The sequence below is a fragment of the Mustela putorius genome, unplaced genomic scaffold (assembly GCF_011764305.1).
Source record: "Mustela putorius furo isolate JIRA1106 unplaced genomic scaffold, ASM1176430v1.1 tig00000407_pilon_pilon_pilon, whole genome shotgun sequence".
NCBI classification, from domain to species: Eukaryota; Metazoa; Chordata; class Mammalia; order Carnivora; family Mustelidae; genus Mustela; species Mustela putorius.
In genome coordinates this window covers 20,948,321-20,962,776 of record NW_025421373.1, presented here as the reverse complement: position 1 = coordinate 20,962,776, position 14,456 = coordinate 20,948,321, and the positions used below count along the sequence as shown (strand labels likewise).

General features: G+C 42.2%; 1 protein-coding gene across 2 annotated transcripts in view; it reads right to left on the bottom strand.

Moving 5' to 3' along the window:
• Window positions 1-3,323: 3,323 nt before the first annotated feature.
• Window positions 3,324-14,456, bottom strand: part of SNX18 (sorting nexin 18) — a 37,811-nt gene continuing 26,678 nt past the window's right edge. Inside the window, exon 2 of one of the 2 annotated variants that reach the window (XM_004737890.2) lies at window positions 3,324-14,379. In XM_004737890.2, coding sequence (XP_004737947.1) covers window positions 14,126-14,379 — 254 coding nt within the window. In that variant the 3' untranslated portion in view covers window positions 3,324-14,125. The remainder of the gene's footprint in view (window positions 14,380-14,456) is intronic. The other variant, XM_045079548.1, reaches the window with a different exon arrangement.

Below are 14,456 nucleotides of genomic sequence, written 5' to 3'. Positions count from 1 at the left end.
AAGCATCCAAGTACGTGAACTTTAAAGGACTTAAGGATATAAACCCTCATAGGAAGTGATTTTACTTTTATTTCCAAATTCCATTACACACAAGTAAAGGAAGTAAAGCTATTAATTTGGTCAGCATTACAGATAAAGATCAAGCAGGAAATGACTTTTCATGTGACATCATCGAGGGCCTGTGTCAGAGCGGGGACGGGCGGGGCATGTCCTTTGTCCCTTACAGATCTTTCCCAGCCTTCTCTGAATGAAAGAATGGTACAGGCAGGAGCAAATTTAATACTGTTACCTCAACATGGACTGTGTGACCATGATGCAGACATTAATAATGAAAGAAACAAAGAACGAGAAAAGAGGGAAGTGGGGGCAGGGGGGAGGAAGTTAAAGCTCTAATTATTTAGTAAGATAAACCTTAGCTGGAGAAGCCAGTGCATGTTTCTAGGAATTTTATATCCTCATTGAGGAATTGTGTCCTTGTGTCATTTGTAATAAGAGCATTTCTACTTTAAAGAATATTTAGGATGGTACTCAGTGGAAATCACATTCATCTCACACATCGTCAGGCCTGAGGATGCAGAAGAAAGACAAATTGGGCTCAAATTCCAGTGTGTGTGACTCTGGGCAAGTTACTTAGTTTCTTCACCTGCAACATAGTATCAGTTACGGCTACCACCCAGGGTGGTTGTGAGGATTAAATGAAATGATGCTTGGAAATGCCCAGCACAGCTGGCACCTGATGAAAGTTTGCGGTAACTTCCTCTCCAATGACTGCTTCGTAGATAGCTAATTGGTTTTTGTTTTTTCATTTTGTTTTGTTTTTAGATTTTTCTTTAAATTGTGGTAAAACATAAATGACATAAAATTTGCCATCTCATTCCTTTTTAAGTACAGTTCAGTAGTATTAATTCCATTCCCACTGTTATGCAACCAAACTCCAGACCTCTTCTCCTCTTGCAAGACTGAAATGCTCTCCCCATCGAACGGCTCCCGTCTCGCCCTCTCCACAGCCCCTAGCAGCCACCATTCTATTTTCTCTTTGTGAATTTGACCACGCCGGGCCTCTCATTGGAGTGACATTCGCCTTTTTATAACTGGCTTACTTCAGAAAATCCGTTTTTTAGATCACTTCCTGTGACTTGACAGATTTTTACTCAGACAAGTTTTGGCGATTGTATATGGCAATATTGTATGATTCCCAACTATTTAGGAAAAGCGTGAAGTTGTCAAAAATAAAGGGGATCCATTCTGAATTAGAGCATGTGAGTTGTATGGATGGATTTTACACAAGCAGAGTCAATTTTCAAATCACCTGCCTTCACTTGTGACTTACCCCTTTTACTGCTTGTAAATTCCTAAAGGTCAGGTGGTCACTGGCATGCATTAAAGATATGATAGATACTAATGGACTAATTAATAAATTAGTAAATCTATGAACTGCTAACAAGAAAATATTCATCATAGGGTATTTCCCTTAGTATTGATTCTGTGCCACATCTTTACTCATCGACTAACGGCACTTAGAGAAGGCAAAGAAGATCATCTTTTGAATTGTGGACACTTCTGTGTCGCATCAGCTTTTTAATGTCAGCACATGTCAGATTTGTTTAGTTTTCAAATTCTGTAGTACTAATGGATTTCTAACGGCAGGATTGGCAACGATTTTTAAAAGACTAAAATATTCAGAGTTGGTCAGGGTGAGAAGAAATAGGGGCTTGAGTACAAGCACTAGTAGAAATTGAAAGGGGGCAGTTAAAATTGTTTGTGCATTCTCCCCCTCCCCACAACTCTGCAAGTTTATTTCTCATTCATTTATTCCACAGAGATGATCATACAAATGTTCAAAGGTAAAGACCGTGACAAATTGAATAATGGTCCCCTAGAAATTTCTGCATCCAAATCCCCAGAACCCGAGAAGGTGTAGGTCATGTTCATGACAGGGAGTAATAAAGATTGCAGATAGAATGAAGGCTGCTCATCAGCGGACCTGATATAAGATGCCGCTGGATTATACCAGGTGGGCCCGACGTAACCCTGAGGGTCAATTAAATGTGGATGAGGAAGGCAGAAGAGGCATCAGAAAAGTGATTCGATGTTAGTGTGAAAAGACGCAACCAACATTTGCGGTTTTTAAGGTGGAAGGAAGCCAGAAGCCAAGGGATGGAGTAGCCTTTAGAACTAAAAAAGGCAAGAGAAATTATTCTCACCAAGAGCCTCCAGAGCCAAATATAACCCCGCCAACACCTTGATTTTAGCTCAATGAGATCTGTTTTGGATTTCTGACCTCCAGAACTGGAAGGTTATAAATTTGTGTTGTTATAAACCACCAGGTTCACGATCTTTTGTTACAGCAACAGTAGGAAACTAATACAATGAGCACAGAGGTTCAGAGCAGCACCATTTGTGACAAAATCTGAAAGCAATCTAAACCCCATCAATAAAAGCCTGATAAAACATCGTGTCATTACCATGGATGCGGACGATTTTAGACTTTCACCAAAGAGAGAGCTGCTGGAGGTAACCTTGCCAATCAATTTAAAATGAAAGAGAGGGAAAATATAGCAAAGAAATTCCAGTTTCTAAATTGTCCTGCTTGTAAATGCATCGCAAATAGAACACAACACGGAGACAGTAGTACCTTTGGGTCACCCAGTCTTCTTTCTTTCTTAAAATAAATCTATAAATATGCCAAGTCCTGTGCTAATCAGGGGAAGGTAGAGAAAAAAGAAGCTGACTGAGTAGGGAAGGAGAAGCAGGCACGAGAATTCTATCAAATGCAGGAAAGGCCAAGACAGAGGAAAGCACGGGCACATCAGGAGCACAGGGAGGGGTCCCTCACTAAGTCAGGGTAGGAAGGCAAGACAGGGAGAGCTGCCAGGAGGAGGAAATGCCTGAACCCAGTCCCAAAGGAGGAGTGGGATTCAGCCAGACAAAGAAGACTTGGAAGGCCTTACTGGCAGAGGAAAAAGCTTACAAAAGGCTAGCTGGCATGAAGTACAGGGCAGAGTGTGGGTGGGGTGGCACAGGAGAAAATCAGTCAACTTAAAAATGCTACACAAAGACGTTTGCAGAATTAGCTGTTTTATATTCTCAGAACCTATTTCTACACATTCATAGTAGAATCATGAAACCTTCCTTGCAGGAGAGGATGAAGGGATCTGCCTCTCCTTGGCCAGAAAAGGAAGAGCTGGTTCCTCGGAGTCCCTGTCCATGCTCATTCCTCCAGGCCCTGTCTGCTCCCCAAGGGAGCCCCTCTGCCCCAGGCGAGCTGGAACCACTTCTGGTTCTCTCCAACCCTAATGCATTAAAGAATGAAAAACATTTCGTGGTACATTTTAACCATTTATATTTAACAGATCACTGCTCTGAACACATACAAAATACAATGAAACAAAATTGTGTTTTTCCAATGGATTCCAGACTAAAATTATATTAATTCATCGTTCATTGCAGGCCCTGTGTTCTGGTAAAGGAACAGACATTTGAATTTATATAATGAACGTTTTCTTCTTTCAGACTCTCCATAAAACCTTACTTAGACAAGAAAGAAGCTTTGAGAGAAAACCTTTGAGCGCCTTGGAGAAAGAACAGCCTGCCGGTGCTAGGCCCTGTTTATACTGCCTTTAAGAAAGAGAGCAAAGTTGTGTTTCAGAATCATTGGGTGGGGAAGGCGGGGGCGGCTTTTAGAACATACTGAAGCCTGTGCCCTGCTCTCTACATTCAGAAACAGCTGGTTTAGAGTGTGGTACAGGCATCTTCATAGTTTTGAAAGTTCCTTATGCTAATGTAAAGCCAGGGCTGAGAAATACCATACCGGCAAGTAGGAGAAACTGGAATCCTCTAAAATTTTATTAACTCATTTGCAGATATTTGTTAAAAGACAAACAATGGTAAAGACGAACAATGGTGGTTTTAAAAAAAAAAAAAGTCCAACAAATGGGAGCAAAAGGAAGATCACTAAAAAGTCTCACTGGGGACAGACTGCAGGGTACGGGACAGGCACCCTCACCCTGGCTGGCCAGCAGGCAGAACACAGGGCACAATGAGGGCCCAACTGCCAACAGCAATAGACCAGAGAGATATTTGCACATTAAGGGAGGGGGAAGGAATCCAAAAGAATTGTGAATGATCTGTTAAAGTTTGCCCACTCAGTTGCAAATGTCATGGGGCCCGCAGCCTGAGCAGGCAGTTAGGAGGTCCCCTGGATGGATGGAGAGACACCTGCTGGGCCCTCAACCCCTATGTTGGAGACCCCAGCATTGGTCAGAGGGGGCCACCATGGCAACCAGGCAGACAGAACCACACTCAAAGAAATAAAAGATTCTCAGGCCCTAACCAGGATTGTCAATCTCCTGCTGAAATATGGATATGTGTCCCCAGAAACTTGGGAGTCGATTTTCTGTGTCAGACCTCTCTAGTCAGGCTACTATACCTCGGGGGGGGGGGGGGGGCGGCAGTGATGAGGTGGCCCCTAAGAACTTAAAAGTATTCTCTTAGAGCTGAGTTATGAAATCAATATTTAATAGATCAGAAGAGTCACTCTAAAGAGAACAAATGGCTCTTTAATCAGAGCAAGATAGATCATTTAACTAAAAAGTAAGAAATTATCCATCAAAAGGGCAATCCTCAGCCACAGAAGCAAAGGAAACAAAGAAAGACACTGTTCTTGGGCTCACTAAGCTCCACACTGGGGACACGGTGCCTTGGTCAAGGAACTCAACCCGACTATCCTCAGCCTCTACTGCTTCCACCTTAGTGTGGGCCCCCATCATACCTGGATTATCAGAAGGTCTCCTAACTGGGCTCCCTGTTTCTGCCTTTGCTACATTAGCCAATGTGACCCTATCACAACAGGAGGTAAATCATGCTTTTTTTTTTCCTGCCTAAACCCTCCAGGGATCCCCCTCTCAGAGAAAAAGCCAAAGTCCTCACAACAGCCTATATTTGGCCTTCTGTGACCTGGATCCCCCCACCTCTGGGAATCATCTCTTCCTGCTCAGCCCTGTACCACCACCACCTCTACCTTCTACTCCCTACACCCTATTCCCACTCCCATCCCATCCTACCTCCCTGATGGTCTTTTAACCAGGTAAGCCCTCCTGCCACAGGGCCTTTGCACTTGCTATTAGTGTTCTAGAATGTTCTTCCCCTGGGTATTCACATGGCTCCACGCTTGAGTCCTTCGGGTCTTTACTTCAGGTTGGAGGCCTGTCCTGGACACTTTACTTAAAATAACAAATTCTCCCACCCCTCACAACTCATACCCCCCCTTCCCCACTTTATTTTTCCCCTTATCCCTTATCACCACCTATAGATTTCACTAATTTGAATATATTATATCTCCTCCCATTGGAATATAAGTTCATAAGGGCAGGGATGTGGGCTGGTTTTGCTCAATGTTGTATTCCTAGTGCCTAGACCAATGCCTGGAAATTAGGAATTTAATGACTATTTGTTGACAAATGAAAAAATCAATCGACCCAAGTATCTAGGGCGTCTCTGCTGTGCTGGTGGCTTCACCCGGCTTTTGAAGCTAAATGACTCAAATATGAGTTGATTTGGGGTAACTACCATTTCCATAGCAATGTTTCCATGATAACTTGGTCTCCCATTAGGTAAAGCAGGAGAAAATCCGCTGGTCAGAAGACATGTAGCCTGGTCCCACCCAAAGTTTCTGTAATGAGGAGTAACAGAAGCAGCATGGCAATTTATCACTTGTTCGTCTCACTTAGGTCTTCAGACGGCAAACAGCTCTGAAGGCAGTGAGTTCCTGGTCTTAACTGTGGGAGGCCTGGCCACCTGCTCAGAGCCCAGCCTTCCTCCTAACTCCCGGAGCTTGGAGCTTAGCCTGGCTTCTCTTCCAAACCCTGCAGGTTGTGTTTAGGGAGAGCAGACAGCAGTCACCTAGCACACGGGAATCTGACAGTCCAAGCAGTAGCTGTTCTCCAGTGGCTGGGTAGGGCGTGAGGTGCTGTCATAGGTCGCATCACTGAGGCACAGATTTGAATCCGGCAGGCTCGCAGCGGAACTGCGGCTGTCGCTGGGCAGGACTGCTGTCTCCTCCCGGGGCTGCCGCCTCTTCCATCCCCTGCAAGCACAACAGAGGTCCGTCTGTGGAAAACTGCCCACCCCAGCGCCCCGACCTCTGGTGCTGACAGCACGGGCATGGAGGGCTAGCCATTCTGGGTTTCTTTCAGAGGAAGTTCAGGGTTATTCAATTACCTGGTGAGTCACAAAGATCTGCTTTCCAAACCACAGTTTTCCTGTCATCGCCGCTGGTGCCTACCATCCCCCGAGGAGGAGTAAGTCAGGGACAGGGCTGGTCCTCAAGGAGACTACCACCACCTCCTCATGGACTCCAGCACTTCACCCTGCATTCTCAAGTGGGTTGTGGGATAACATGCTGTGGAGTCAGGGGACCTGGGTTCAAATCCCAGTGCTGCCTCTTTCTGGCTGAGAGACCCTTAAAGAATATTTGTTTGTAAAATGGTTTTGCAGGAGAGTTCTGTAGATCGAATCATGGAGGTGATGTCAGGTGTCTGTATCCGATCTAGAGCATGAGGATCACTCAACGTCTAAGTGGTAGGAATGAGAAGCAGACGTCAGTCCAGGATCTGTGGGTGTTTGGCTGCTAAATGCCATCCCTAAAGTCAGAGGGGTGTAGGCAAAGGCTGAGGCCCTGAGACTGGAGCACTGGGGAAGGCTTCACAGGACAGGGAAGAGGATGAGGGGTTACCACAGAGAACAACAGACTACGGTTCAGTCATCTCTCCCTTCACAGCCCACTTCACACGTTCATCTGAACAGCACATGTCCTCATGCTGAGGTGTTTCAACAAGAAGTAACACGATGAAGACTGACTTGGTCATTCTTGTGAGTCCATGGTCCGTACAAGATCATTCCTTCTACGCGTGTCCTGTTTGCTTCCAGGTCTTAGGGGGGCTGGCGCAGAGTCTACCTTCCTTCTTACAATCTTTTTTTTTTTTTTTTCTGGTACTTCCTTTATCAGTTTTAAAATTTGTCTTTAGTTATCTTTACTTTTTATTTTTTAAATGAAAAATACATTCAAGTTCAAAAGATACAAAAGGTATATAATAAAAATCTTCTGCCCACCCCTGTCCCCCAAACACCCAGTTCCCAGACCCCAAAGCAAACAATGTTACCTTGCAACCAACTATTTCCATCTACTTACAGAAATAACCTACGGATATATAAGGAAATGTATTTATTTTCTTTTAAAGTATAGCATATAAAATAGTTCTGCCCTTTTCCCCCACCTTGGTAAAATTCCATATTGCTATATAAAGAGTCTTCTTCTTCTTTTTTTTAAATGACTGACACCTATAGTTTTAAACCCTTCAGATAACTGCAATTTATCAGAAATCACCTGTCAGCATGAGTACCTAAAAGGTCAAATTTTCTTTCCAGGCGTTCCAGAATAGGAGCCATTAAAAGCAACATTTTTCAAGAAAGCCCTTTTTCTGGGATTACAGGTCCCACCTGCCCTGTCAGTACTTCAGTTCAGATAAAGAACACAGCTCAGGGACTTGATGGTATCCCCACCTGAAGCCTTGTACCAATTCTGTGGCTGGCACCTGCTATTCCAATTGGCTCACATAGGAGTTCACAACTGGGCCAGGTGATAAAAAAAAAATTATCAAAACTAGATGTGGAATACCAACAGATACAATGAACACCATCGGTTTAAAGCTGAACCTAATTTGCTAAATCCTTACCTGTTTTCAATCTTTTTTTCAAGATTTTTCTCCTCAAGGGAACCACTCTGAATCAAAACTGAAAACCACATTTTCTAAAAGTGCTAGGTTAAACAAAAGCAGAATCAAGTTGTCTAACCAAATGCCAAAATTCGATTTCAGGGCACAGTTACTCTAAAAGCCACTCAGAGGCCTTACGTTTAACTTCCCAGAGTGAAGGCGTTGACACGATTTAGATTAAGTATCTGCAATTGGTATGAGGTCAGGGCTAAGATACTAAATACTGAGCATACTGCCCCTCTTAGTCCTAGGCTTCAGGTACCTATGTTTAAGGTGTGAAAGCAGAGACGTCAATACAATCATCATTAATCTGGTGAACAGAAACGGAATTCTGAGCTGTCTTCTGCAGATATTTTTGGTACGAGCTGCCAGGACCACTTTCTAAATACACTGGTATTTAGGTCTTTAAGACCTGGAGAGCCTTATTGGAAAGGGGTTCTCTCTGAAAAGGTGAGCTCCTCCCAAGCCCACCAGGAGGAATTTGATCAGTCTGGGAAGTGATGAACAAGGCTTCCAGGGTACTGAGGACCCTACGCAGGGTTCTGGGAGCAAGAACCTGGAGAGGGGTCTGGACCTGGGGACCAGGGTGGATTGGGGGAGCGCTACCCACAGTAGGTAGAAGAAGGTGAAAGAGCCATGCCAAAGCAGGATGTCCTGCCTGACTGGACCCTAAGTGTGGGTTCTTTAATTTTCCACAGCACAGCTGGTAAGAAGTTCTTATGGCTTAAATCCTTCATCTTACTGTTTGTCACATCATCACAGAGGATATTTATTGTTCTTGCTCCTGCCATGCTTTGGGCTTAGGGTTTTTGTCATTCAATTCTCATAGGATTTCTGTGAAGGGGGATAACTAGATTCCACTGCAGACAGAAAACTGTCTCAGAGAGATTAAATGACTAGCTCAAGGTCACACGGTGTTTGGGAAAGTGGCTATCATTTATTAAATACCTACTTCTGTTCTTTTTTTTTTTTATCGCTTCCCATGTTATCTATAGAGGGAGTACTGCAAAATGACTGATGATTTTACTTACTGGTTAATCTAACACTCTCAAAAATTCAATAAAATCTAAGTAGGCCTGTCCTGCCATTGAGGAAATGGAGGCTCAGAGGCGGGTTGGTGAATTGTCCGAGGTCATTCAGGAGAGAAGCCAGGCTGTGAACCCTAGCTCCAGCACACTGCCTTTCTCACTGTAATGCTGGGTCAGCTTCCCCACTGTGCTTGCAGACAAGTCCAACAACTCAGCAGTTATTAAGCCCTGAGAGCCATTTCCTGCAGCGCCTGAAAATTTAAATCACGACCAAAACAAGGTCTGGTGCATCTGGCCCCTTTCAAATTAGAAAGCACTTCCAGATAGGCTGATGCAACTCACAGCAACAGAATACCCCATGTTTCTAAGCCCCTTTGAAGGGAGCTTCGTAGGGACGTCTGGCCTTGTCTTAGGCAGACTTCTGGTACAAGTTCACCCAAGGAAGTAAAACTGTTCTTCAAATTAGATAGGCCCCTGGAGCAGTACTGGAGCTCCATCTCTGCCACAGGAATGATGGGATTGGGACATCCTGGGAACGGGGCCAAGTGGGAGGAACCAATGATCCCTAGAAAGGCTTTAGCCATGACCCAATCCAATTAACTTGGCCCTCGCCCAGAGGCCTCAGATGAATGCAGATGCTCAGCAGGTTTCTCCAGGTTCCTGCTCCTAGCTACCGAGCACAGCATCCTTCTGTATTCTGCTCCCAAGTCTACTTCACTTCCCAGAGCTTACTACAGGAGGAATTTTGTTGCTTCTACATGCGACCAAGTGGAACTTCCCATGTCACAGGCTAACCCTGACCACCTGGAATTTAACATTTGACTTGACGTTGGTCCCTGTAGTTCTGCCAGGGCCATTCTGACAGCAACTGAAACCCGTGTATATTTGCATGGAGGCGGGAGTTGGAGAGAAGGGGAAACCACTGGGTTTTGGCTCTTTTCCTCTCTCCCTCGTATCACTATGGCAATGTTACACTTTTCCTGCTTCCCCCATTGAGACAGCAGCACAGCCCATAAATAGCCAGGCACATGGTGACAGGACAGTAGGTTCTCACCTTTCCCAACAGAACTGAATGCAGAGAGGGGACTTTCAGAGATTCCCTTTGCACCAGCTTCATGCCCAGTGCACAAAGCAGAATGGAATACCTATCGTTCTAGCAGTGGGCACCTGGGAAAAGTGGTGGGGTTTTTGAGAAGCAGGGAAAGGGCACCCAATGTAGTCTGGTTTAAATTAGCACAGATCTGAGCCAAATCCCCATTTGACTCTCAGCTCTATCACTCAGTTTGTATATCTTGGGCAAAAGATACTAGATATCTCTGATCCTTTTAATTCACCTATAAAAAGGAGATAGAGTCTCCAGATTTATTGAGGACAAGCACATGAAGTCCATTTTAAGACCTTCCAACCATTTTCTTTCCTCCCTCACATACCCTTTAAAAGAACCTCTCCATCTCATGCCTACCCCATCCCCAATCCACAGCTGATCTGTCCAACTTGGGTCAGGTGTCCCCCACTAGCCTAAGGAACCCTGTGAACTAATAAAAGATGTCTGGGCCATTTTAGACATACTGGAAGGTGCTGAGAAAACCGAGCCACTGGATGTAAAAATAAATAAATAAATAAAAATTTTTTAAAAAGGGAAAAAAGAATGAAACAGATTCATAAAGAAAAGAAGCTGACCTAGATTAGAAAGCCTCACATAGAAGGCAAGCTTGGTTCCAGATGGGACTTTGGCCTCGTGTGGGATTCACCAGGTCCCTGTACCCATCCATGATCCTTTATATGGCAAATGAGGATGGTTTGAGCTGTCTGATTTCTGGCAACCAACAGCGACAGACCCTAAGAGAGATGGTGTGAAGTACTTTACTCAAGTACCTATTATGTGTCAGGTGCTAGACTCACAGTAGCTATTATTTCAGAACATCTCACTCACAATTTACTGCTATACACCTAATAGTTATGGAAGATACTAACATAAGCAGATACTCAGTGGGACTACCTGAATGCTTAGTCAGACTAGATCGTTTCATGAACGATGTCTATGGCAACTGTAGAAGGAAGATTAGGACAGTGAACACACTCTTCTACTTTTTTTTTTTATATAAGTCTTTCACATTAAATAAATGCCTCCTTGACTACTAAAGAAAAAAATAATTATCATATCCCACTGAAGCTGAGAAATAAAGCAACCTGTTTATTTTTTTAAAAGATAAACATGACTGATCTGCACTAATTATAACATTTGAATAAAACAATGTTCAACATTCTTAGTCTATAAATAACTAATCCTATTTTGCTTATTCTGTTAGCCAAAGATAAGACTGCAAATGAGAAAACTGGATAATTCTTATTGATTTAAAGGTATTAGACACGGTATTTGATTCTGAGGAAATGAAGACCTAAATAGGAAAAAAAAAAAACCAAAAAACGCCTATAGCAATGAAATTGGTAAAGAATGACATTTAAAGGTCGGTACATAAATTTTACATGCTTGACTTGACAGACTGGAACATTTTTCAAGTCCTTAATTATGAGAACAGCAGCAAAACGTAAGACAATTAAAACCTGGCATTTGAGGGTCTGCTGTGTTGTTACGAACACATACGTGACAACGATTATCAGTGAAGCCCCGGAAACTATTTCCCACTACTACTCTATGCATGCCAACGTGCACGGACTTTGCTGCACTTCCAAATGTGTTCCCTTGTTCTGGGTTTAAACTGTACCTTTAGATACAACAGCCTGAGAATCACAGGGCTATAGAGCATGGCTGCAGACCCAGTCTCACTGCGGGACAATTACAGCACATCAATAAGCCCGTTTGTAATGAAAATAGCAAAACCAGGCTCAAGTGGGCGCCCTCATGTTATAAATACATCACGTATCAAGATTATAAATTATAGAAATAAAGACAAATAATGGCATGAAGGGCATGATAGTTTATTTTTAAAAAACTGTACCACACTGATCATGATGACCAGCATACACATTATGATGGCTTTTCTCTTGGGTATTAACATTGCAGTATTTTTGTATACTGAAATGTTTCAATAGGACCAAGAACGTTAGAGAAATAAAGATCTTAGATGAAAATGAACACTAATAATTCTGGTGTCCGACCCCCAAAGAATTCATTTAAACCCCTTACGAATCAGTGGCATTATAATGTTATGTAGTTATGAAGAACAAAATTTCTCTTCTAAGTAGGCAGCAAGAACTTACTCCTCCTTGTACTTTAGTTTTTATAATTTAAGCATGTCCACCCTGGCTAAAGCACAATCATAAAGACACCTCAGATAATTTCCATGCTACCAATGCACAATTTTAGTGATTTAGGAAAAAAAAAAAAAATCAAACCACCATCAAAATAAAGAGGCAAATAAAACTGATTTTCAAATCATTTGAAAAGCATAGTGCTTATCTGTCCAATACAGACTCAAACTTAAATCAAATGCTACAATTATAATCTCCAAACTTCTGCAGTAAAGTTAAAATATATATATGGGTTTTGTTTATAGAAGTGTATTTTGCAATCAACAAGAGGAAGTTACTTTTGAGAGAACGATATATTTGGTTACAATTCCATGTATCTGGAGTAAAGACGAAGCCACATGATGTTAAATCTGGCTCTAAGTTACCTAAGGTATAAAATTTTGATCAAAATTATGACACTCTGATCTTAAAAATTCAACCCATATGAGATGATTTTTTAGAGTAAATATGCTATTGAGTAATTATTTCAGTAATCCTTTCTTTTTTGACTGTCTGTAAATTGACCCTTTCTCTTTTAATCAATGTGACTCCCTAAAATTTCAAACTGACCTCTTTACTTCTGTGTTACCATTTCAATACCCAGGGACTTCTGAGGCAGCATAAGTCTGACTTCATAAAAACAGTAGATACTTTAACCTTTCAGTGACAATTTATAAATCTGTAAACTCAAAAATCACATTATTTATAGCTCCGCAACTATAAAAACATTGAGAGATTTTTTTGGCATCTGAAGCCAGAATCTCTTTGTGCTTTTTAAATTAAGCTGCTTTTGAATCTTTTTGGTATTTATCAGCCATTCATATTTCCCTTATAATAATAAAATAATATATTTAAAACAATTTTAAGGTTAAATGTCCTGGGGGCTTATCAATAGTTTAAAAAAAATTATTATTATTTTTTTCCTTCAGCATTTGGAATAGTAGAAATTATTTCTGGTCCCTCTTTAGATCAACCAACACTACTTTCAATCACGTATAACACTGAATTTTACAGACATCCCTGAAAAGTTTTTGATTAAGTAAACGAGTGAATCACAGTGGAGTCTCAATCAGTTAACAGTGTAGATCCATTAAAAAAAAAAACAAAAAACTGAATATTAAAATCTTCAAGCTAGAAGGAAAGAAAGAAAGAAAGAGAGAAGAAAACCCTCCGAAGAATTAAAACCGAGTATGTGTCATCACTGATTCTGTGCTTGTGTCCCCAACTGATCAGACTCCTCTTCCTCTGTGTTCTAAGACATTTTCGTGTCATTCTCCACGCCAAGTTTCCATGACACTTGCGTGAAGAGGCTATGCTACCACAGCGTCTAAGGGAACAGGGTGGCACCATTTCTCCTCTAACAGACTTTGTGTCCAAAGATGAGCATCGGGCCTCCCTCAATGGTGCTCACCAGCATGTACCAGGAGACAAAACTGGCCGTGCAGGTGGAGGACAGCTGATCCGCCCACCCCGCCCAGCGCCAATATGAGGTTACCAACAGGTCTGTCGTTATGTGCACTGGCCTTTCACTCTTTCGATCAGAAAAGTTGTGGTTACTTTAAAAAAAAAGGGGGGGGAGGGAGTGGAGAAATGAAAAACCAAGAGTTTAAAGGCACAAAGTCGCATAGCTGCTCTAGTTGGAGTTTGTAAACAGAGAATAGGTTGAATTTAGGTAATCCCAATCTATGAGAGTAAAAAGGCATCCACAGCAGGCTTCCATCCAGCCAGCTGCTTTGAGACCCTTCATGGGTTTTGAGGTCTACAAAGTATGCACTAAAATACCCATACTTCAAAAAGCAATAAGGCAAATAGTATAATCATTATTCCAAAAGTTACAATGGTAGTGTAGGCATACATAGTATAATTTAGTTACAATGTGTGGTACTGTTTCTATTATATACCCATATTAACTGCTTCTTTCCTACATAATTACATATTCAGCCGCGCTTCACCAGACACAAAACCATCCTTGTACCACCACTGACAGTTGGCAATAGCTCTTTGATGGCAGTTTTTACTCTGCTGTAGAAATATCCTTGAACTGAAAAAAGTCCACAACCCAATGTCCAGTCATTAAACACTATCATATTTGTGAAGAGCTTCTTCCAACTTCTGTGTCACTTTTTGGAAAAATATTATTTGCTGTTGTAAGAAATGCTGCATCTGTGATTTAAAGTCTCTTACTCGGATTTGATGGAAGTGGTGAATTTCAGCCAAAGTGGCAAAGGAAATAGTGTTACAGCGATCTTGAATGCCATCGGCCTTCTGCAGCTCCATCTTCCCTTCTTCCACGTGTCGCCTACTCTCCTTTACTTTGGTAAGAGCTCCTGTAGTTAAAAAAAAATTAATTAAGTACATATACGTATGTATCCCAATGGCACAGCTACACAGCAAACAGACTCTC